The sequence below is a fragment of the Podarcis melisellensis genome (assembly GCF_964234715.1).
Source record: "Podarcis melisellensis genome assembly, chromosome: 5".
Lineage (NCBI taxonomy): Eukaryota > Metazoa > Chordata > Lepidosauria > Squamata > Lacertidae > Podarcis > Podarcis melisellensis.
In genome coordinates, this window is record NC_138537.1 from 1,127,049 (window position 1) to 1,151,113 (window position 24,065).

The window sequence follows — 24,065 nt, forward strand, 5'->3', positions numbered from 1 at the left end:
GTTGCAGCAAAAGGTTCAAGAATCAACAACAGCTTCAAAAAAATGGAGGAATCAAGAGATATATAGCCGCACCGGCAGCATATCTCTTCTTTCTCGTATCCAAAAATGCAAGAAGGGCTTTTACACTCACCAGAAGCTTAGCTCTGCCCTCGCCGGTCCTGGAAGGATCCTTTTAAAAAGTCCCATACGCTCAGAGACTTTGTGCCTGTTCATTGGGGGAGATAGAAAGCCCAGAGCACTTGTTCTTTAGATGTCCCTTTTATGAAGAGGCACGAAGTGAGACCATTGATCCCCTGCTGGTGAGGCTCGCTGACCTCCCGGAAAAGCAAAAATTTGTCCTTTTCCTGTGAGGCAAAGATCAGAAGACAACCCGGATGGTCACCAGATTCTGTGAACAGATCTGTAGGTGTAGACTATCCCCAGACCCAAACTAGTTCGTTAAGAAAATCCTCAAACTTGGTTCCATGGGGGACTCTCTGCGGTAGCTTATCTTAAAGTTTTAAGTATCTATACGCTTATCACATTTATAAATTTTAAATTTATGGTTGTACATTGTTTTAAATGTTTGTTTTCCTTCTGGGATTGTACCCCAAGTGTGTTTTATAAGCGGGTCTCCGACCGTAATAAATTATCTATTTAACAGCTTCAAAATTCTATATATGCAGAGAATTAAAAACAATTTGATATAAAAAGATAATTTCAAAAAGGTTCAAACTGGTGCAACTGTACAATCTGTTAGAACATACAAACGTAAGAGTAGGCTACTGGATCAGGCCAATGGCCCATCTAGTCCGGCGTCATCTTCTCCCAGTGGCCAAGCAGGTGCCCATTATGGGAAACCTGCAAGCAGGATTCGAACACAAGAGCAACTTTCTCCCTGATCCAGCAGGTGCTTCTCATGGTCTTCTGTTCTTGTCCTGCCCAGTGCCTCTGCTGAATTCTCGGAAGGCCGTGAGGGCTGCGCTTCCGGCCCCCTGCAAGAGTGGGGGTGGTGCTCTGGTGCAGGTCATAAGCTCCTTATCCCTCTCCCATGACCAGCTGTTGAATCCATCGCACAAAAAGCAGATTAGTCTTGCAACAGGCGGCAGGAATAATGCAAATTAACCCAATATTTGCAGCTTTGCCGCTTCTGGGAAACACTTGCGCAGTTTGGACGTGCTGTTGATGGTGACAGTGACAAGCACTTTGCACAACTAATTCTGATCGTTGTTTTCATCCCGTTAAAGAGTTTGATTACTTTTTAGCAATTGTATATGATTCTGGCTTTTTTTTAATTTGCATTTTATTGGTGCTGCTTTGATTTGAGGGAGCAACCCTGCTTACCTAATGTGGGGAAAAGGTGGAATTATAAGCAAATATAATCACCACAGAATTGGACTGTGCTTGATTCAAACTGGGGAGATGTCTTTGCAGAAAAGCATTTGGGGGTGGGGTGGAGATTGAGGGAACACACAAGGCTGGTGCACTGAGTAGTGGCTTATGCTCAAAGTTTAACGTATCTTGGGGGAGGGCTGTAGCTCATCGGTAGACCATCCTTTCAGGCATCTCCAGAGAGCTGCTGCCAGCCAGTGTTGACAATACTGAGCTATATTGTTGTTGTTGTTGTTTAGTTGTTTAGTTGTGTCCGCCTCTTCATGACTCCATGGACCAGAGCACGCCAGGCCCTCCTGTCTTCACTCCCTCCCGCAGTTTGGTCAAACTCATGCTGGAAGCTTCGAGAATACTGTCCCACCATCTCCTCCTCTGTCGTCCCCTTCTCCTTGTGCCCTCCATCTTTCCCAACATCAGGGTCTTTTCCAGGGAGTCTTCTCTTCTCATGAGGTGGCCAAAGTCCTGGAGCCTCAGCTCCAAGCCTCAACCACAGGTAACCCTGTGTGCAGGAATTGACTGAGTAGTCACTGGTGAGAGACTGGCACTTTGCCCACAGAACCATAGAATTGGAAGGGACCCCCAGAGCCATCTAGTCCAGCCCTCTGCAATGCAGGAATCTTTTTGCCTGACATGGAGCTCTAACCCACGACCCTGAGACTGTCATGCTCAGAAGGCGCTCTCTCCTGTCCTCCATTTCACATGACTGAACCTGCTGTTCTTTTCTTTTAAAGAAAGAACTCTCGGTGTGTCACCGTTTGAGGTGTTCTTGATTTTCAGGGTACCGGGCCTGATTTCAGAAACGGTTTGGTAAATTAATTCTCAAGAGTGATAAACCTGTTAAAGAAAAATGAAATCTCGCAGGGAGGGGTTTTCACTCATGTTGCAAAGGCTGGAGACTGAGACTGCACCGGCTTAAAAAAAAACTTTTAATTTTCTTTATTGATTTATTAACAAAAGTGCAAACAGCACGAAAAGAAAAAAGAACAAAAAAAATCTAAACCCTAAAGCGTCACAGCCTGGAAGGACGAAAGTGCAAAGATAGAGGGCAGCTCCTAAGGGATAATAAAGTATTAACTCATACAGGGATTCACTTTACAGATAATGAAGATTGATACAAAATAGTATGAAAATTATTCTCCACCTGTCATTTCCATCTTTATTGAGAATATAGGTTCCCCATAGTCTTAAAATGGGGTAGACGTTTGCATATATCGATGACACTGTGCGTCAGTTTGTGCATATGGAATAAAATCAAACCATATCTATTTAGAAAACGGTCTTTTGAGCCGGGATAGCTTTGCTGTAGACTTGTTGGGACCCAGGAGGGGCTGTAAAGAGTGAGTGGCAATCGCTTCCCAAGTTCCCTCGACTGGGGAGGGAGGAGGGAGAATGGGTGCTCCGGTACCCCCGCCCCCCCCCCGTTAAGGTAAGCAGGTGCAGAGGAGGACGGGGATCCAAGAGAGATTTGTCTGTTGGGGCGTGGGGGGGATCTATTTCTGTCCTTTCCTCCTTTGCATAGACAGCCCCGCTTCGCCACCCGCCCAGTCCAGCCAGTGCCTCGGTTCCAGCAGGAGCGTCTCCCCATCTGGCCAGCAGGGGGCAGGGCGAAGCCTCCCGGCGCGCCTCCTCCGGGCATTGACGTCCTCCCCCTCCCCCCCCCCCCACTTTCCCTTTCCAGCCAGCCCTGCAAAGTCCCACCAAGTCGCGCCGGAGCAGAGCCGCAACCTCTGGGCGACTCCGGCTGGCGGCTGCCGCTCCCTTCGTCGCCCGGCCGCCTCCATGCGCCCCTCACCCGGACCTCTGGGCTGGCGGGTGATGGGCCGCGCCGCTGCCTGCCAGGAGGGGGGCGGCCAGTAGCTGCTGGAGCGGGGGGAGTGGCTGCTGGTGGTGGGAGGGGGGTGGGAGGGAGGGAGGGGGGCTCGACTTTCCAGGCTTCCAGAGGGAGGGGTCGGCCCCGAAGAGGAACTCGATGAGGATTGTGGGGCTCTTCTGGACCAAAGGCTCGCATATGCTGCAGTGTCTCTGTGGAAGGCGCCTGAGTTCCAGCAGTAGTCCAGGTGGGCTGCCGGATCGCGCCCTCCCCATCTCTCCTGCCCCCCTCCTCTGCCCCCTCCCCTCCCCTGGTCGCTTCCCCTGGTGCTCCGGGCGGGGGTGGGACGCGGAGAGGCGCCGCCGGACCGGGAGGAGACGGATGAACGGCGACCACTTTAGCCAGGAATATTTATAGGACTTGATCCCTGGAAAGGCGCGCGGCAGGCGGGCGGAGCGCGCTCAGCGGCCGTCCGGGCGACCTCCGGGGCTGCTGCTGCTGCTTCGGTGCGCCCACGCGGAGGAAGGGAAGCGGAGGAGCCAGCAGCCGCCGCCGCCGCCGGGGGTCGACCTTGACCGGCCAAAAGGGGAAGCTTCGGCCGCTGGGGAGACGGGAGGTCGCTCCTTCCAGGACGTCCGCGGCGCGCTAGGCGCTCTCCAAGGTGCTGAAAGGGCAGCGCCTGGCTCTTCGGGGTGCCGAAAGGACAGTGCGAGGTGCGCTCTCCATGGTGCTGAAAGGGTAGTGCTTTGCTCTCCGAGGTGCTGAAAGGGCAGCGCAATGGCCTGGGGTTCTTATAGGATCATAGGAAACTGCCTTCTCCCAAATCGGAACCGGTGGCAGCAGCAGAAGATCTGTCCCAGCTCTGGCTGGAGAAGCAACTTGATTAGAAGATGCTTTCCTGCCTCATATCCTCACCTGCTTAATAGGAGTAATTCATTCACAACTCTGACATGTTCCTAAGGCTCCCCGCCCCAGAGGTGGGTTCAGGGTGCCCAATCATTCAGGCTCTTTCATGAACTGCAGCTGTCTGGTTTTGGAAGCCTGCCCCCCCCCCATCCAGATACGTAGCTTTTGTCTATTTGATAAGATTTCTTACGCTAAGCCTTCACCATAAGGTCGCAGGGTAGCGGACAGTAAAGTGAAACAGGTGGGGGTTTTTACAGTTTTTTTAAAAAAACAAGTAAATAAAAGAAGCAAAACAATATTTGACAACTGTCTTCAAATATCTGATGGGCTGTCCCATGGCAGAGGGAGCAAGTTTCCTTTCTTCTGCGCCAGAGGGTGTGGATCTGAACCAATGGGTTCAAATGACAAGGAAGGCGATTCCGACTCAACATCAGGAAGAACTTTCTGGGGGTAGGAAGCTGTTCAATAGCAGAAAAGACTCCATGGAAAGGTGGTGAGCTCTCCTCCCTTGGTGGTTTTTAAACTGAGGTTGGCTTGCCATCTGTCAGGGATACTTTTGCTGTGATTCCTGCACTGCAGAGCATTGGATTAAATGACTCTTGGAAGTCACCTCAAACTTTAAATTCCATCATTCAGTGAATTCCCAAGAAAAGCTGCAAGGAGAGAGTTAAGTCAGAGTTAACCAACTCCCATCACCCTGACAATGCCAGCTGAGCCTGATGGGAATTGTAGTGCAGCATCCTTCAGAGGGAACCATGTTAGTCACCTCTGGGTTACAGGAAAGCGAAGAGCTGGGTCTTTTGGTGCTAAGAGAAAGGGACTCTGTATACTCCCAGAGGCACTCTCTTCTGTATTTCCCCACACACCTTAAGGCCGAGACCTGATATTTTCAAACAAGTTGCAAAGCAAGCAAACAAAAACAAACAAAAACAAAAAACAAAAAAGTGAAATAAAAAGGGGATTCTGGATTCTGCTAATGTCTTTGAGGATTCTTTCACATCTGCAAACCTGGAAACGGAGTGAAGTGTAATGTGGATACTGACTCGTGGACCTCACACTCTGTTCTGTGGAGTTCATTTTGGGACTCCATCACTCACAGCTCTGTCTGCAAGTGAGAGCCACGAGTTCCTGCCCTGCAGGTGATATATTTGTGCATGTGTGAATGTGACTTCCGCATCTGAAAAAAGAACTTGCCCAAACATAATGTACGAGTTGGGCCTGATGGCAACCCAACGTTATTCAGCAATAGTTTTTCCCTGCAAGCAAATGCCCCAAGTGATGGAAAATAATGGCCATCATGCCTACCAGACATTGTGCCCATTTAATTTTCCCACTTCCTCAGTGACTCTGCAGGAGCCCCTGGCCTTATTTTGAAAGATATATGGCCATAGCCCCAGAGAGGTACAAAATATGTTCTCCCCCCTTGTTGGACTGACCCCTGATAGTGTGCATGTTTTCAGGTTGCACAGCTCTTTTAATCAATAACAAAATGTTGTCTCTTTCCGCCCAATGAATAGTTACCTGTGATTCAAAAGCTTGCACATTCCTTTATATCAGCAAAAGCTAATCTTCTAAAAAACATCCCAATAACTTCATAAATATTTTGCTGCTTTTATACCTCAAAGATAAAACAGTTCCTTAAGAAAACCCACATCCCAATTTAATCCATTTCCCCACTAGGTTGATAATGTACTAGGGCCTAGAATCATAGAGGCATCAAACTGTAGAATCATAGAATCACTGAACCGTAGAATTGGAAGGGACCCCCAGAGTCATCTAGTCCAACGCCCTGCAATGCAGGAATATCAGCTAAGGCATCCATGACAGATGGCCGTTCAAGTTTAGCTTAAAAATCTCCAAGGGAGGAGAGCTCACCCACTACCTTCTGAAGGAGCTCATTTACCTGGGCAGTGCTGCTGTCCCCTCTTCAAACTCCTAAATCAGGGTGAGGGAACATCTGTAGCTTTCCAGATGCTGTCCAACACCAACTCCCATAATCTCTGACCATTGGCTGCAGTGGCTGGGAGCTGGAGTCCAGCAGCACTTCTTTACTCATCTGTGAAAGGCTACTGGAGGGTTGGGTCCAGAGAGTAGCAGTAGGGGGTGCCCCCTACCCCCCCTGGCATTTGTGCTGTGTAGTGCCACAGAGCATACTTTTATTCCCATCTATGTGGAAACCGTTGAAAGTGGTCAGTAGGAAATTTGGAGCCCAGTATCAGCCCAGTGTCATCGGCCCACTGGTGACACTCAACTCTCTTTCTCCATAACTTCTGGCTATGCTAGCCCTGGGTTGGTGCCTGACTGCAATGTTGGTCTGGATGAGGGCAAAAAAAACTGAGCTTGAATCCCTGCAAGAATGAGGTTTTGTGGATGAGAGTTTCCCATGTTCTGAATATAAGCCTGCTACCTGTTCTGGATAGGGTTGCACTTCCTCTGAAGCAGAAGGTCCACAGCCTGGGAGTGTTCCTTGATTCATCTTTGTTGTCTGAGGCTCAGGAATTACAGGCAGGGAAAGTTTCTGTTGCCCTCTGGTGCTGCTTTTTGGCTGCCCATAGAAGCATCTGGTAGACTACTGTGATAACAGGATGCTGGACTAGATGGGCCCATGGCCTGGTGCAGCTCCTGAGCTCTTCATATAAGAGGAGTCAGCATCCTGGGGGTCTCCATATATGTTGGACTTCAACTCCCATCAGCCCCTGCCAGCTCAGAGCATGGTGGAAGGGTATCACCCCCCTCCCCCGCCTATGCAAAGATCAGAACAGCCTGGCTATGCGTCTGACATTCTGGACCGGTGTTGAAAGTCTATACTTGCCCAAATGGACCAAATAATTGTTCCATTTACGCTTCTAGCTGCTATTGGTTTTTTTGGTTTGTTTTTGTTTTGCCTTGTTTGTTTTTGCAGCAGCACCAATTTATTTTTATAAATGTGGAGCACTTTAAAATGTATTTTCTTGTTTTTCCAAACTAGGTGTTTTGTCTGTGAAGGAGGAGGAAGTGGGAAAGGTGGTGGTATACTTAGCAACCTATCTGTCTTTCTGGCATGCAGAAGTCTTTCTAAACATTTGGCTTCTAATCAGAAAGCTATTGGTCATCTTATCTGCATGCAGAGAATGAAAATTTAAAACTTTTGCTATTAGTTTCCTTTTGTTGTTAATTGTTTCATTGATGCCTAACTAAATGTAACAAGGTTTTTACTTCAGCCACACAATTAGAATGGTAGAGTTGAAAGGGAACCCAAGGCTCATCTAGTCCAACCCCCTGAAATGCAGGAATTTGCTATGTTATTTGCAAAGAAAAAGAAAGAGGCATAATAATATGAAGTGAACTAGTTGCACAGCAATCCGAATGTGAACGTAAGCAACACAATGGGACTAACTTTGAAGTAAACGTGCAGGTTGGACTTCTGTTGTTAATATAGGAATATGCAAGCTTTCAGTTTACACAGAGTTCTCTCTCAGCTGTGCACTGCACTCTGTGAAATATGAAGGCTTTTAATAAATGGCTTCCAAAAGCTGCTGCGGTTCTGTAACAATCTGGGTCATAGAGGAGCTCATATACAATGCGCTCATTTTCAGGAAAGCTCTCAAATGTTTCATTTATTTCAGCAGAAAATGCAGCTTCATTTGTCTCTGCCCATTTCGTGGGGACTCTTCCTAATGTTGGGCTTTTTTTCATCTTTGCCTTGTATTCTGTTCATTGAGGGCATGTCTGTCTCTTGAGGAGGAGTCCAGCACAGACTCTTCCCTGCTTTGGTGCACATCAGAACTCCCTACAGAAGCTGTTGCTTCTCTTCACCACTGACTGCTTTTCTGTGGTGATTTGGGCAGGGCATTCAACCTCTTGGGTGACATTCCCACTTATTAAGGGAAGGACGGGCATGCTCAGAGATTAAGGCTGCTGTCCTATGTTGTTTGTTGTTTAGTCGTATAGTCATGTCCGACTCTTTGTGACCCCCTGGACCAGAGCACGCCAGGCACTCCTGTCTTCCACTTCCTCCCGCAGTTTGGTCAAACTCATGTTCATAGCTTTGAGAACACTGTCCCACCATCTCGTCCTCTGTCATCCCCTTCTCCTTGGGCCCTCCATCTTTCCCAACATCAGGGTCTTTTCCAAGGAGTCTTCTCTTCTCAGGAGGTAGCTAAAGTCTTGGGAGCCTCAGCTTCAGGATCTGTCCTTCCAGTGAGCACTCAGGGCTGATTTCCTTCAGAATGGATACGTTTGGGAGCAATCCCCATTGACTTCAATAGGACCGACAGCTAAGTGGCAACCTATAGGATTGCCCCGACTCATGAGTGGCAGCTACAGAATTACTCTTATGTTGCTTAAAAAGCTCTTTCCCCTTGACCCAGCTGTGTTTATCAGCTCCTGGGAGCTAGAGGAATCCAGAATGTTCAGGCAATTCGGGAACTGATATAATTCAGCCTTCCCCAACTGGAGTTCCTGAGATATTTTGGACTACATCTCCCATCAGCCACAGCCAGCACACCAGGGGTGGATGGGAGTTGTAGTCCAAGACACCTGGAGGACTGGGGAAGGCTGATAGAACTGGCATTTGTCCTATCTTGGGGCCACCACATGAGGCCCTCAATGGGAACAAAATCTCTCTGTTATGATAATGAATGCTTGATTAAGTGGAATTTTAGCAAAGGTGATGGTTTGACCAATTATACTACCTTCAGAATCCACCTAAAAGTTAATGCTGCTTCCTGAAAAATGTGATGGGGTGCCTGTGGATTTAATCCATGTCCTCCCAGTTCTGATATTATTTTATGTTTTATAACTCCACAACCTACCCACACGGTCAGTTAGACTAAAGGATAATGACTTTCCCCAGGGGTTTCATTTCAGAATGCCTTCATTGTTTTGTGGGGTTCCTAAGTGAACTCCCCTTCCTTCCTTCCTTCCTTCCTTCCTTCCTTCCTTCCTTCCTTCCTTCCTTCCTTCCTTCCTTCCTTCCTTTATGGTATTGCACTGAGTTTTTATTGTCCCCTGACAGCAGAGTTCCCTTTTGCTTCTCACCTTTCCTGAAATGGAGATTTCTGTAATGGCAGATGGCAGTGGTTTGCCCTCTTCCTTGGGAGTCCTTCTCCTAAGGCTGAGAGTGAGGCTCCTCTATATATTTAAAGGAAGCTCAGAATCTATTTCAATAAGCGTGTGTGTATGAGTAACCCATATGCTGCTGACTTCACAGGCACTAATCTGTAGGTAAATTGCAAGTGAGCTCCAGCATTCATGGAAAGATGGCTGTTAGCTTCAGATCACATTCCATGAATAAATATCTTTGTGTAAAGGTGGCACTTCTCTGAACTTTTACAGCTCCAGTCATTGATGAGTATTGATTGATGCTGATGGTATTTGTGGTCTAAAACATCTGAAGGGTATCTGTGAAAGCCTGATTGCAAAATCTTTCCTTCCTTCCTTCCTTCCTTCCTTCCTTCCTTCCTTCCTTCCTTCCTTCCTTCCTTGCCAGATGTGTGGAGTATAGTTGTTTGTTTGTTTGTTTGCTAACCTTCTGCCATGCTCATGTATGACTGAAAAGAAGACAGCTTCATAAAGAGCAAGTGTTTGCAGGATTGGACCAGTCCACATGAGTAAAGGCCAGAAGTGACACCTGGCCACAGTGGCTCTGCTCTGCCTCTGAATGCCTGTTTCTGGAAACCACAGGAGGGGAGAGAGTTGCTCTTGTGTTCGAATCCTGCTTGCAGGCTTCCCTTAATGGGCGCTGTGGTTGGTCCCTGTGAGAAGAGGATGCTGTTTCAGCAGTGATCCATTTCCATATGGGTTCCTCCGAGTTAGTGGGTAAAAAGAATCCCCTTTACAGTTTACAAAGTCACTGTTCAAGTCTCCTAACAGCAGCTTGGAAGGGGTGGTTTGTGTGTGTTTTTGGAGCTCCGTAGCTTGGAGGAGTCACTGGCTTGGCAACAGCTGCCTTGTTTTCTTTCGCAAAGGGGTTTTTGTCCCCGGAGGGATGAATCCTCCTCTGTCACAAGCAGACTCCTCCTTGGTTTTCCACAGCAAGAAACCTGCACCGAAGGAAGGAAGGTTTGCTTGGAGAGGCGCTCTGGGAGTTCCCTCTTGGCCTGGGGGCTGGCGGCTCATTAAGGAGCTGAGGTGCCCTGAGTTGAGACAGAAGCTGCATCATTAGGTGCCATTGCTGACGCAGGCTTGGTGCCGGGCTCAGTCTGCGTTGATCTCTTGCTGGCTCACCAGGGGGACCATAGAAGTGATTCAGACTGTGTATACATTATACATTTAAAGCAGATTTCTCCCCCTTCAAAGAATCATGGGGACTGTAGTTTGTTAAGCATCCTGGGAATTGTAGCTCTGTGATGGGTAAACTGTATTTTCCGGAATTCTTTGTGGCGTGTGTGTGTGCTTTAAATGGCGTGTGTAAAGGTAAAGGGACCCCTGACCATTAGGTCCAGTTGCAGACGACTCTGGGGTTGCGGCGCTCATCTCACTTTACTGGCCGAGGGAGCCGGCGTACAGCTTCCAGGTCATGTGGCCAGCATGACAAAGCCGCTTCTGGTGAACCAGAGCAGCACACAGAAACACTGTTTACCTTCCTGCCGGAGTGGTACCTATTTATCTACTTGCACTTTGACGTGCTTTCGAACTGCTAGGTTGGCAGGAGCAGGGACTGAGCAATGGGAGCTCACCCCATCGCGGGGATTCGAACCGCTGACCTTCTGATCTGCAAGTCCTAGGCTCTGTGGTTTAACCCACATCGCCATCCACGAATGGGGTGTATACCCGGCCTTAATCTTCATGGCTGGGAGCAGGGGGCAGAGGAGAAGGGTTAGCTTTTCCCAGGAGACTTGCAGTTCCACTAAGCCAGTGATGGCCAACCTTCGGCCCTCCAGCTGTTTTTGGGACTACAATTCCCATCATCCCTGACCACTGGTCCTGTCAGCTAGGGATGATGGGAGTTGTAGTTCCAAAACAGCTGGAGGGCTAAGTTTGGCCATCACTGCTCTAAGCTGACCTTGACTGGGAACATGGAGGGCAGGGAACACTGGCCATGCTTGAGGGGTGTTAGTCTTGCCCAGGGGTCAGCAACCTTTTTCAACCATGGGCCGGTCCACCATCCCTCAGACCATGTGGTGGGCCAGACTATATATTGACGTCCTAATCTACAAAAAACCTGATGGCTCCCTAGGACACACTATCTACCGGAAAAAAACACACACCAACCGCTACTTACATGCACAATCACACCACCACCCTGCACAAATAAACTCCGTAGCCAAGACTCTCATCTCCAGAACCAAACGCCTGGCTGACAAAGACCACTTGACAACTGAGTTACAGAATCTCTCAAATGTGTTAATTGCCAATGGATACCAGCAAAACAGGGTTACGAAGCTAATCCAAAAAGAAACACCCCCCAAAAACCAAGACACAGAAGAAAACAATGGCATGGCCCTCCTTCCTTATATCAAGGGCACTACAGATAAAATTAGCAAAATCCTCCATAAACACAATATCAAAACAGCCTTTTGCACCAACCAAAAAATAGCCAATATCCTCAGAAACCCCAAGGATAAAATCCAGTTGGAAAACCAAGGGGTCTATGAAATACCCTGCAAAGTCTGCCCAGCCACGTACATTGGACAAACAAACAGACGAATAAATGCACGTATCGCAGAACACAAGAATGCCGTCAAAAAAGAAGAAAAAACTTCCTCTCTTTTCCAACACATGAAAGAAACAGGACACGAAATTAATTTTGCAGATTCCAAATTGCTCTTTAACATGGAACATCACCACAAGAGAATAATCATGGAAGCCATCGAGATAGAGAAACACCCTCACAACATGAACAAGCGTGACGACACATCCCGCTTGCCAGACATCTGGAAATTAGCCCTCCCCACAAAAACTGACACCAGATCCAGAGGCACACAGAACGCTATCACCAATCAACCACACCAGACCCAAACCCAGACCCTCTCCACAGATAAATTACAGACACCATCCAGTAGCCAAACCATGGTGGCACCTCCGGATGCTGCACCCCCCTGCAATCCCTACACAGATCTGGCTGACACAAGCCACAAAACCACAGCTCGCCCCTATACACGAAGCCAAGCCAGAGCACAACTAAGTGCAGTACAGCCATCTTCTCAGAAAAACTCTTCACAAAGTTCAAGAGGTCAAGACACAAAGACTTTAGCAACTAATCCACACCTAATGACCCACCTAAGTGGTACTCAGGATATCACTCAAGAAATCACTCAAGATATCCCTCAAGTAATTAAGGAACAAAAGAAGAAAAGGCACACTAGCCTGGGAACTTCCTCTCTGCCCAGAACATTGGAGGCTATACACCACACCCCCTCAACAGTATTTATAGGAACTCAAACACTGAGATCCTGCTCTGTTCCAGTAACAAGAAGCCGAAAGCACCAGCCTGAAGATGACGAGTGAGACCTCGTCGAAACGTCGCCTAGACACCCCAACTTTTACACGGGAAGACACCCGAGGACACCAAAACCTGCATTCCTGTACCCGTGAAAATCTACGAAAGCAAATATATATATATATATATATATATATATATATATATATATATATATATATATATATATATATATATATTTGTGGTGGGGGGAAAGCAATGAACGAATTCCTATGCCTCACAAATAACCCAGAGATGCATTTTAAATAAAAGCACACATTCTACTCATGTAAAAACATGCTATTCCCAGACCATCTGCTGACTGGATTGAGGAGGTGATTGGGCCCTGGGCCTTAGTTTGCCTACCCTGGTCTTGCCCCTCTCACTCTTTTTGCCACTCCCCCACCTTTCTCTCACCCCCTTATCTTTCTCTCTTAGTTACCCCTTCTCTCTCTCTCTCCTTTATTGGCTCCCCTCCTGCCACCCCCTTCTCTCTGCCACCCCCTTGTCTCTTCTCCTCACAGATTCCTCTTGCTAGAGGTCTGAATGAAGGGCTCCACCTCCTCATTCCATTGCTCCATCTGTTTCTGTGCTCTCTCTCTCTCTCTCTCTCTCTCTCTCTCTCTCTCTCTCTCCCTCCTTTTCTCCCCCTGGGCTTCCTCTGCTCACCTGTAAGCAGTCCAGGGGGTGCACGAAGCCCTGGGGGGGTCACAGTTTGACCACTCTGGTCCTTCTGGATCCTGCTGCTGGCTTGGAGGAGAGCACCACTCGAATCTGGGACTGGGCACATTTCCTAGAACATTTGACCATCGAATTGTTCTCTGCAGGATCCAAAGTTCCTGGCTGGGTTCACAAAAGCAAATGATCCCTCCTGAGCTTTGGCAGGGAGCAACCTGGAGATCAGCCGTTCCAGCTGTCCGGCTCTGCCAGACTTTGGAATATCCTTCCCATACATGGAAGCTCACCTGATGCCAACTCTTAGATCTTTATGGTACTAGGCGAAGACGTCTTTAAACAAATAAAAAAAAAACCCCGGTCCTTTTAATATCTAGGTTAATCTAGCTTTAGACCACTCAAAAACTATGCTTTATTGTCCTGCTATTTCCTGCTGTCTTGTGGGATTACTTATTTTATTGCTTTTCTTCCTGGTTAGCTGCCCTGGGAGCAAGAATGCCAAAGGAGGTAGCAAAAATACTTTCAAAATAAATGAGTGAATAAGTAAATAAACTTTGTGCTGTGACAATACAAAGATGGTGGAGTTTCCCCTGCATCTTTCCGAACCTCGTTGCAATTCGGATGGGAATTGGGGAGAGGTTATGATTTGTTGTTATTTAGTCATTTAGTCGTGTCCGATTCTTTGTGACCCCCTGGACCAGAGCACGCCAGGCACTCCTGTCTTCCACTGCCTCCCGCAGTTTGGTCAAACTCATGCTGGTAGCTTCGAGAACACTGTCCCACCATCTCGTCCTCTGTCGTCCCCTTCTCCTTGTGCCCTCCATCTTTCCCAACATCAGGGTCTTTTCCAGGGAGTCTCCTCTTCTCATGAGGTGGCCACAGTCTTGGAGCCTCAGCTTCACGATCTGTCCTTCCAGTGAGGACTCAGGGTTGATTTCCTTCAGAATGGATAGCCACCTTGAAATATCTGGAGGGCTGTCACATGGGAGATGGAGCAAGCTTGTTCTCTGCTGATCCAAAGGGCAGGATCTGAACCACTGGATTCAAAAGACAGGAAAGGGGATTCCAACTGAACATTAGGAAGATCTTTCTGAGGATAAGAGGCATTCAAGAGTGGAATGGACTCCCTTGGAAGGTAGTGGGCTCTCCTGCCTGGGGGGGGGGTGGTTAAGCAGAGGTTGGGTGGCCATCTGCCAGGGTCTCTTTTGGTTAAACTAGAGGATCTCTTCCAGCTCTACAATTCTCTGGTTCTGTTGGTGGTTGGTTTTGATTTTAGCTTTGCATGTCTGTCCTTGATTGCGTGCGTGCTGTAGTAGCAGAGGACAGCTGGGGCTGGCGGGGTCCCACCTTGGGCTCGGTTTCAGTGTGCTAATCCATCCTGTCTGCTGCAGATGGCGTCTCCTCAGCCAACTGTGTCAGCCATGCCTCCTGACCCCGTCTCCCCTCCCCGTCTCAAGGCCCAGCCTCTGGGGCTTCAATCTCCTCCTGACACTTGTGCAGGATGCCAAGAAGGGCTTGCGCACATACGGTTTAACTCTCACATCCACAGCACTGTTCAACGTACAGAGAGCTTTCGGACCCTTGTTTCTTTGGCGAACGGTTAAATCTAAGCAGAGTTATTCAGGCATTTCTCTGTTGCATTAGGGAGAGGAAGAGAGCTTCACGTGGGCTCCCATTTACAATTTTACAGCTGCTGTTTGCATGACAGGATGCCAGATTACCTAGGATGGAAGGGAGAGCAGGATCTGCTGGTAGGTCTGCATGTGATCTGCAAGAGCAAATCCCAACTGTTTAACAAGAGCAACATCATTGTTGATTATCGTTATCATCAATTTCTATTTACCACCTTTCACCCTGAGGTTCCAGGGAGGGTTACAATTAAATCCTAGCATTTTGATGATGATGATGATGATGATGATGATGATGATGATGATGATAATAATAATAATAATAATGGTACTGGTCGTAATAATTTTTGCTTTTGAATTGTGTTTTGCCTAAGTCTCAAGGCAATTTACAATCACCCAATAAAAGCAACAAACAAGTAGGTTTAAGAACCGTACAAGTGGATACGCAAGTTAGGGCTCAGCCACATTGCAGCTTCTCCTGTGCCTACAAAGGAGGGGTTTCCTGCTTTTCCTGTACTTTCTAGGCATGGGGTCCAAGCAGTTTTGCCTTCCCCCAGAAGCCTACTCTTAAATTGGGACAAATGGCAATCCGTTGAAAACCTGATGGTTGTTTGTTCTGATTCAATGCTAAACTTCGGGTTTTCCCAGGGGGAAGTGTGGATAAGACATATCCAGCTGCAGAAGCTTGTCTCCCTTTGTTTCTGGAAACAACAAATAGCGGGCACTCAACAGCAATACTGTCTAGTGTCCAGATCAAGGGAAGTCATAGAACCATTCTATTCTGCCTTGGTCAGACCACACCTGGAGTATTGTGTCCAGTCCTGAGTGCTACAATTTAAGAAGGATATTGACAAGCTAGAATGGGAGCAGAAGATGATCAAGGGTCTGGAAACCAAGCCTTATGAGGAACAGTTGAAGTTGCTGGGTTTGTTTAGCCTGGAGACTGAGGGAAGATAAGGTAGCTGTCTTCAAATATCTGAAGGGCTGTGACTGGGAGTGGCCGCTGGGACCACATAACACCGGTTCTGAGAGATCTGCATTGACTCCCAGTACATTTCCAAGCACAATTCAAAGTGTTGGTGCTGACTTTTAAAGCCCTAAATGGCCTTGGCTCAGTACATCTGAAGGAGCGTCTCCACCCCCATCGTTCAGCCCGGACACTGAGATCCAGCTCCGAGGGCCTTCTGGCGGTTCCCTCATTGTGAGAAGTGAGGTTACAGGGAACCAGACAGAGGGCCTTCTCGGTGGTGGCGCCCGCCCTGTGGAACACCCTCCCTTCAGATGTGAAGGAAATAAGCAGCTATCCTATTTTTAAAAGACATCTGAAGGCAGCCCTGTTAAGGGAAGTTTTTAATATTTAATGCTGTATTGTTTTTAACACTCGATTGGAAGCCGCCCAGAGTGGCTGGGGAAACTCAGCCAGATGGGCGGGGTATAAATTATTATTATTATTATTATTATTATTATTATTATTATTATTATTATTGAATGGGAACAAGCTTGTTTTCTCCCACTTTGGAGGGTAAGACTCAAACAAATGGCTTCAAGTAACAAGAAAGGAGATTCTGAATAAATATCAGGAGGAACTTCAATAAGGGCTAAAACAAAAAAAATTCCTCCCAGTAGCACCTTAAAGACCAACTAAGTCAGTTCTTGGTATGAGCTTTCGTGTGCATGCACACTTCTTCAGATACACTGAACTTCAATAAGGGCTGTTTGACAGTGACCTCGCCAAAGCGGTGGTCTGTCCTTCTTAGAGGTTTTTAAGCAGAGGCTGAATGGCCATCTGTCTTGGATGCTTTAGTTGAGATTCCTGCATTGCAGGGGGTCAGACTGGATGACCCCCAAAGTCCCTTCCAACTCTGCAATTCTATGAACCCCTGGTAGGGCTGTGGATGACTCCTGTCTGAGACCCTGGTGAGCAACTGCCATTTAGTGTAGACAGTACTGAGTGTAAGACAGTTCTCTAGGCTCCAATGATTTGTCCAGTGAAACATCTGGGGGGGCATTGCCACATTTTCCCCCCCAACTCTGTACTTGTGCCTTTAACAGCAGCATAACATGGAGAAATGTTGCCAAGTGAAGCTTTTCTCGGCGTAGAAATAAGTGACCGGAAAAAGCTTCAGATGCTTCACAAGAGCAGGGGCAGAAGAAAATATGGCGACCTGGGTCATGAGTTCAAGACGCAGGTTGGGAAATTCCAGACTTCTCGGGCCATAAAGGGGCACCTCATGGAACTGAGCTGGCTCTGACGGGTAGCGGGAGATCCCACTGCCTCCTGAAATAGTTTTAGCAGCCAGTATTTTGCTAGCAGTCAGCCTTACTGTATCTGCAGGCGGAAGCCTCCTATAAATAGACCGTCCCTCATGAGGAAAGGAGAGGGAGATGCGTAAGGCTCAATAATAATAAAAGCAGGGTGCGCTTCTCTTCTGCCCTGAAACTGCCAGGAACGAGGAGATTGGGTCTTGTAGGGAGAGACTGCTGCTTCCTGCCTCAAATGGCTCATTTCCTCCAGGCCTGCAATTGCTTGCTGGTTCTCCTTGTGAGGAGGGGAGGAAGGGAGGCAGGCAGCCCTGGAGATGTGGGGAAATAACCCTGCCCTGTTGCTCAGCCACCCACAGGGCCAGATGTGTTTGGGAGAGGCAGAGTTTGAGAGAGCATTTCATGGATGTTGTGGCTGTTGGACTCTCCAGTCCATTAGCCATGTGGGTTAGCCTAGGTCCGTTAAGAACATAAGAGCCTCTGGATCAGACAAGTGGTTCATCGTGTCCAGCATCCCATTCTCACGGTGGCCCAGCAGAGGCCCATGATGGAAAGCCTGCAAGCAACACATGGGCATGAGAACATTCTTGCCTCCCATGGCTCCCAGAAACTGACATATTGCTGCCTCGGACCACCCTGCCTAGGAGCCTTATCCTCCATGAATCTGCCTAGCCCTCTCTTTTTAAAATGCACATTATTGTTTTCAACAGTAACACCATAAACATAATATGCAAACCAAAACAAAACACGGCATGCACATTACCATATTGTCAGCTCCAAAAAGTCACAGTAAGGAAGGTACGGGGGACACGGGTGGCACTGTGATCCAAACCACTGAGCCTAGGGTTTGCCGATCGGAAGGTCGGTGGTTTGAATCCCCACAACGGGGTGAGCTCCTGTTGCTCAGTCCCAGCTCCTGCCAACCTAGCAGTTCGAAAGCATGTCAAAAAGTGCAAAAAAGTGCAAAAAGTGCAAGTAGATAAATAGGTACCTTCTGGCGGGAAGGTAAACAGCATTTCCGTGTGCTGCTCTGGTTTCACCAGAAGCGGCTTAGTCATGCTGGCCACATGACCCGGAAAAACTGTCTGCGGACAAACGGCGGCTCCCTCGGCCTATAGAGCGAGAGTTGTCTGCGACTGGACTTAACTGTCAGGGACATTTCCAGGGGAGCGGAAGGAAGCAGTGGTATGTCTTAAAGAAAACATTGTTAGATCCTTTAGATCTATCCAATTGCCGCCCGGTTTTGAATCTTTCGTACCTGGATAAGGTAATTGAGGGAGTGGTTGCTGAACAGCTTGGTAAGTTTCTGGAGCAACCATCATCTTTGGATCCATTCCAGTCCGGCTTTCGCCCTGATTATGGGACCAAGACGGCTCTGGTTGCCCTAACAGATGATCTCCGTAGACAACTGGACCGAGGCGGGTTGGGACTGCTGATTCTTTTAGACCTGTCAGCAGCCTTCGACATGGTTGATCACGATCTTTTGGATTACTGCCTTGCCAACGTGGGGATTCAAGGCGCAGTCCAACAATGGCTGTGTTCCTTTATCTCAGGTCGGGGACAGAGGGCAGTGCTAGGGAGGGAGATGTCGTCGCACCACTCCTTGGTGTGCGGAGTGCTGCAGGGCACAATCCTTTCCCTGATGCTTTTTAACACCTTCATGCACCCCCTTGCCCAGATTGTCCAGAGTTTTGGGCTGGGTTGTCATCAAAATGCTGATGACACCCAGCTCTATCTGTTGATGGATGGCTGCCCTGACTCGGCCCTGGACACACTGACCAGATGTCTGGAAGCTGTGGCTGGATGGCTGCGTGGGAGCCGGTTGAAGTTAAATCCTTTGAAGGAAGAGGTCCTCTGGCTGGGTTGGGACGGCATGGGGTTGGGGGGCCAACTCCCATCTCTTGAGGGGGCTCAACTTGTGCAGTGCCTTCTGTCAAGAGTTTGGGTGTAACCTTTGACGCCTCCCTCTCCATGGAGGCACAGGTTGCAGCTACTGCAAAGGCGGCATTTTCCCATCTCCACCGTATCAAACAGTTGGTCCCTTACCTTTCCGCCCTGATCTGGCAACAGTGATCCATGCGAAGGTCACCTCCAGGCTTGATTATTGTAACTCACTCTGCGCTGGGCTGCCCTTGAAGTTGTTCCAGAGACTCCAGCGGGTGCAGAATGCTGCAGCGAGGCTCCTTATGGGGTCCTTGCCACGGGATCACATTCACCCAGTGCATCTGGAGTACAGGGTCAGGTTTAAGGTGCTGGTTTTGACCTTTAAAGCCCTTCACGGCCTAGGACCCTCGTACCTACGGGACCGCCTCTCCTGGTATGCCCCACGGAGAGCCTCAAGGTCCATAAATAACAACACCCTAGTGGTCCCAGGCCCTAAGGAAGTCAGATTAGCCTCAACCAGGGCCAGGGCCTTTTCAACATTGGCTCCAGCCTGGTGGAACGCTCTGCCTCATGAGACCAGGGCCCTGCAGGATCTGATTTCTTTCCACAAGGCTTGTAAGACAGAGTTGTTCCGCCTGGCCTTTGGCGTGGAGCCAATTTGATTCCCTCCCCCTCTTTCCTTTTTCCTTCTGTGATGGAACTCTTATTTGGGGACTTCCCTGGCTTTTTTCTGGCCCATGTAGGACCAGTCTGGATAGTTGGCCTTGGTGAAGATTTGACGTTTTCTCCCTCCCCCCCCCCCAAAAAACAGTTTTTGATCTGGGCTTCCACTGAAATGAAGCTGCATTTTAAATTGTATTTTAATCCTGTTTTTAAGTTGTATTTTAATCAATTGTTTTTATACCTGATGTTAGCAGCCCTGAACCTGGTCTTGGCTGGGGAGGGCGGGGTATAAATAAAATTTATTATTATTATTTACCTTTTTTAAGGAAGGTACATAATAGGTTCACTGTGTTATTATTTGTACCTTGGTTGTCCCAGCCAGTCGGAGTAGTGCAAAGCAATTCTTCTGCTTATATGTCCTGAATCTTCCAACATTCAATTTCATTGGATCTTCATGAGTTCTAGTGCTATTAGACCAGGGAGGGGAACGTTTCTCTGTCCAATGTCTCTACGCCCTGTGTTATTTTATAAACTTCTACCTTGTCACCTCTTGGTCTCCTTTTTTCTAAGCTAAAAAGTCCCCAGTCTTTGTTCAGGGGGGTGGGGCGGTCATTTCATCCCCTTGATCATTTTGGTCCTTTTCTGACCATTTTCTACAACATCCTTTTTTGAAGTGAGATGAGCTAGAACTGGACACAGTACTCCAAATGCAGTCTCACCATAGCTGCATAATGACATTATGATACTGGAATTTTTATTTCCTACCCCTTTCCTTGCATGGAATTTGCCCTTTTCATGGCTGCCACACACAAATGGTTGACAACCTCACTGAGCTATATATTCTGTCTCCAAGGTCTCATTTATACTCTGTCACTCACATCAAGATTTGGAGATGGGTGCTTTAAGGGTGTTGACTTTCAGCCTCTCCTCCTTGCTTGTGATTTTGGGTCCATGAATCCTGGTGGTTCTCTGGGGAACTGCAGCCTCTACCCTCCAAGGACAAAAAATTGTCAATTTCGTTTCCATACTCCCCTCCTTCAAGTTGAAGAAAAGCAGCCTGAGTCAGGAAAGAATCCTCCTTTCTTTCTGAGGCTGAAGACAGACAACGGTTTGTTGACAATGGTCTGGGAGGGGTTTTGTTTTGTACAGCACAGAGGCACTAATTTTGTTGCATCTCTGGAGAAGCAGCTTTTGCCGGTTTTCAAAACAATGCAAAATCCTGCCCAATCTATTTCCCAAAGGAGAAAGAGGGGTGAGTGGGGACGCTGTGAGCAGAAACCAATTGGCTTCAGTACTTTCCTTTCCTCAGTTCCACCATTGTAGAGACGGTCAGTAGAATCTGCCCTGCCTGCTCATCCAAAATCACTTTCAGTGGCCTGCACGATGACTCTTCAAAATATGTTGCAAAACATTATTCTGAGTGTTTGAAGATTCAGGACAGATAAGAATAAGTCCTTCTTTGCACGGCACATAGTCGAACTATGAAACTTGCTCCCAAAGGAGGCAGTGATGACCATAATCTTGGGTGGCTTTAAAAGAGGACTGGATAAATCTGTGGAGGGGAAGGAGAGGGCTCTGGGTGACTCCTAGCCAGGATGGTTTTTGTGGGAATGTCCAAGGAGGCAGGAGAGGATATATTGTTTATTAGTATCCTTCCTAACTTGCGCTAGCAAGTTCTATAACTTAGCAGAGTTTTACATTCCCCTTTTAAACACACAGCGGGTAGCTGGTTGCAGGCTTGTTTAAGCCTCTCAATATTAGATTCCTGGTAAGTTCCCTTATATCCCTTGTAAAAGAATAAACATGCCACAGTCTTGTGTAAAGTATATAAAATAGGTTTACACACATCATCAGTTCACAGTTGGATCCCTGAAGGCAGACTTAGTTGCAAAGTATATACATGTGGATCTATCCCATATGGAGATAGTCCCAGTGTCCTCGGTTGGCTGAGCAATTCTAGCTAAAAGCTGCTCCAACGATGGAAAGTCAAAGAGAAAGAGATGCTGCATGCCTTGTCCTTTTGTTACCTGGACAGGTAAGGTCACACCCACCTCTAGTCACATGCAAAAGGAAGTATGTCCCAGTCAGGAGGAAACAGGAAGTTTTTGACTGGCTGGACCAAACATTCCCCTGCATGTCCACTCTAGGAAAACAAGGAATGTTGTACTTGACTGCTACTTATGGATCACATTCCACAGTTTTGCTCCACCTTCACAGTTAAAGGCAGCAGTGCTCCTAAATCCCAGTTGCTGCAAAGCGTAGGAGGGGAGCGGGCTCTTGCACTTGGGTCCTGCTTTCATGTTTCTCACAGGCATACTAGACTAGATGGACTACCAGATGGACCATTGGCTCAATCCAGTAGGGCCCCAGTATGCATTTCAGATGAAGGTTTGCCGTTCTGCCATCTTGAAAGGCAAACAATGGTAGCAGCCTGCTTCCTGGTGGGATCTTTCGGGAAGCACATTCCTTCTTTGGTTCCCTGTCTCCAGCTACTGATGTTACACCACCTGAGTGCATTAGGGGCTCCATACCTGATAAGATGTTGCAGTCCCAGCTCCCATCAGGCCAGCTTAGTACTCCCAATGGTCAGGGATGAGGGGAGATGGAGTCCAGCAACTTTGGTTACCTCCAGACAACCACAGCAATGATGATTCTTCACTTTCTGTGAAGCATTTAGAAGTGATTTCACAATGCAATACAGGCAGTCAAGCTGCTTCATTCTGCATTTCCTGCAGCTTCCAGATCAACCTCAATATACTAGAGGTGGATTGCCTCACTTAGAGAATAGAAGGTACATCTCCCCAGCCTAGGCAACCCCCAATTAAAACGGGTGCGGGAGGAGGAATTTATTTTGAGGTGAAAGTTGTTCCATAGATAAATCCTAAATTGCTCCAGCATCTGGTTCGTTGACAAGTGTGGGGAGATAAAGGAGTAGAATCGGGGGAGGAAACTGTTAGTCTTCTCTTCCATCCCTATTTATTCCATCCCTATTTATTTAAAGCATTACTTTTTTTAAAAAAAGAACCTTCTCTGAAGTCAACACCCTTTTGAGTTAAAGAAAAAGGAAGCCAGGAACTTTCTAGCTGGTGATGATCAACACTGGACACCAGCACACCACCCAACTTTGAAATTAGCCTTCTAGAAAATCTGAATAGAGACATGAACTCATCCCTAGGTGAGTTGCATGAAGGGGCCGTCTGGCCAAAAGGAGCTTTTCTATTTGTCCAAGCACCCTCTGCCATTAGATAGAGTGAGGAGAATGTCTCAAGTGGCAAACCCTGGGAAGGAGGCAGCAGTGGCAGCCCCCAAATCTCCTGGTCTGCCTTGCATCCCCTAAGACAGACTTCTGCCCTCTGGTATGGTGGAGGATGCCATCCTGTTGGCAGTGTTGAAGGAAGAGTCAACAGCCAACCTGGGTGGATTCTGTACGTGAATTCGGGGCACCACCTTGTCCTTTGTCTCAGGCAGCAAAATGACTTGGGTCAGCCTCGTGGAAGGACCATAGCTCAGCAGGAGAGCATCTAGACCACGTTCAGTCCCCAGTGTCTCCAGGTAAAGTTGGAGGGGACACCTGGCTGAAACTCAGAGCTCCTTGCCAGGGAGGGAATCCAGGGTCTCCTTCCTTCAGGTGCTCTGTTGCTGAGGCTGGGCACTCCTGTGGTGCTTTTGAGAGGACTTGCTAGTGGATTCTGCACTTTGGCTGTGCCCTGGTCTTCATAAGGTTGGATGATCCCTGACAGTTGCTGGGGTGCAGAGAGAGCAATTGGGGTGCATGTCGCCTTCTTCCCAGAGCCTCTGGACAGCCACTGGCATGAGAACTCATGCTGGGCTCGATGGCCCACCATGACCTGACCCAGCAGAGCTCTTCAGACAGCCTTTGGCCAAGTTTCTCCAGCCGAGTGTTTTCCAAATGTTTTGGACTACAGCTCCCATCAGCCTCAGCCAGCACAGCCGTAGGATGCTGAGCCTGATGGGAGTTGTAGTCAAAAACATCTGGCTGGAGCCGGCTATCCTCGACTCTTACATCAGTGTAATTTGCTTGTGGATCAAGCTGCCTGGCCTGTGGCTGTTCAAGCGGGTGTGTGGGTGCAGGATGCTTCTTAGACTTCCACTAAGGGGGCTTCAGGGGGTAGGACTAGATGACCCTTTGGGTCCCTTCTGACCCTACAATTCCAGGATTCCATGCTCCCTGCTCTCTCCCTTCCAGTTTGTGTGTTCAGGCATCTCGGGCTTTCTGATGACTGCTCAGTTCTGCACTTTAAAGTGGCGGGGGGGGGGGGGATGTTGATTGGAAACTGTTGCAAGAATAACACAAAAGGGGCTTGATTTTTTCTTTTTAGGAGGGAAGGGGGGGTAATGTATTCAGGATTGTTTGTCTTAATTGGAGAGTGCAATTGCAGTGATTGCCAGGCAGTTGGGCAGCTGAGGAGACACACTTCTGGAAATCGCCCACAGTCTTGTTTTT

At 48.0% G+C, this 24,065-nt stretch overlaps 1 protein-coding gene across 2 annotated transcripts in view; it reads left to right on the forward strand.

The window, feature by feature from the left end:
- The window catches only part of FGF12 (fibroblast growth factor 12), a 214,868-nt gene that overhangs the window by 76,889 nt on the left and 113,914 nt on the right, over positions 1–24,065 (forward strand). Inside the window, exon 1 of one of the 2 annotated variants that reach the window (XM_081911367.1) lies at positions 3,331–3,428. The exons of the other annotated variant lie outside the window; for it this stretch is intronic. Coding sequence (XP_081767493.1) covers positions 3,341–3,428 — 88 coding nt within the window. The 5' untranslated portion in view covers positions 3,331–3,340. Of the gene's footprint in view, positions 1–3,330; positions 3,429–24,065 lie in introns of those variants that run through there. 2 annotated transcript variants of the gene reach the window in all.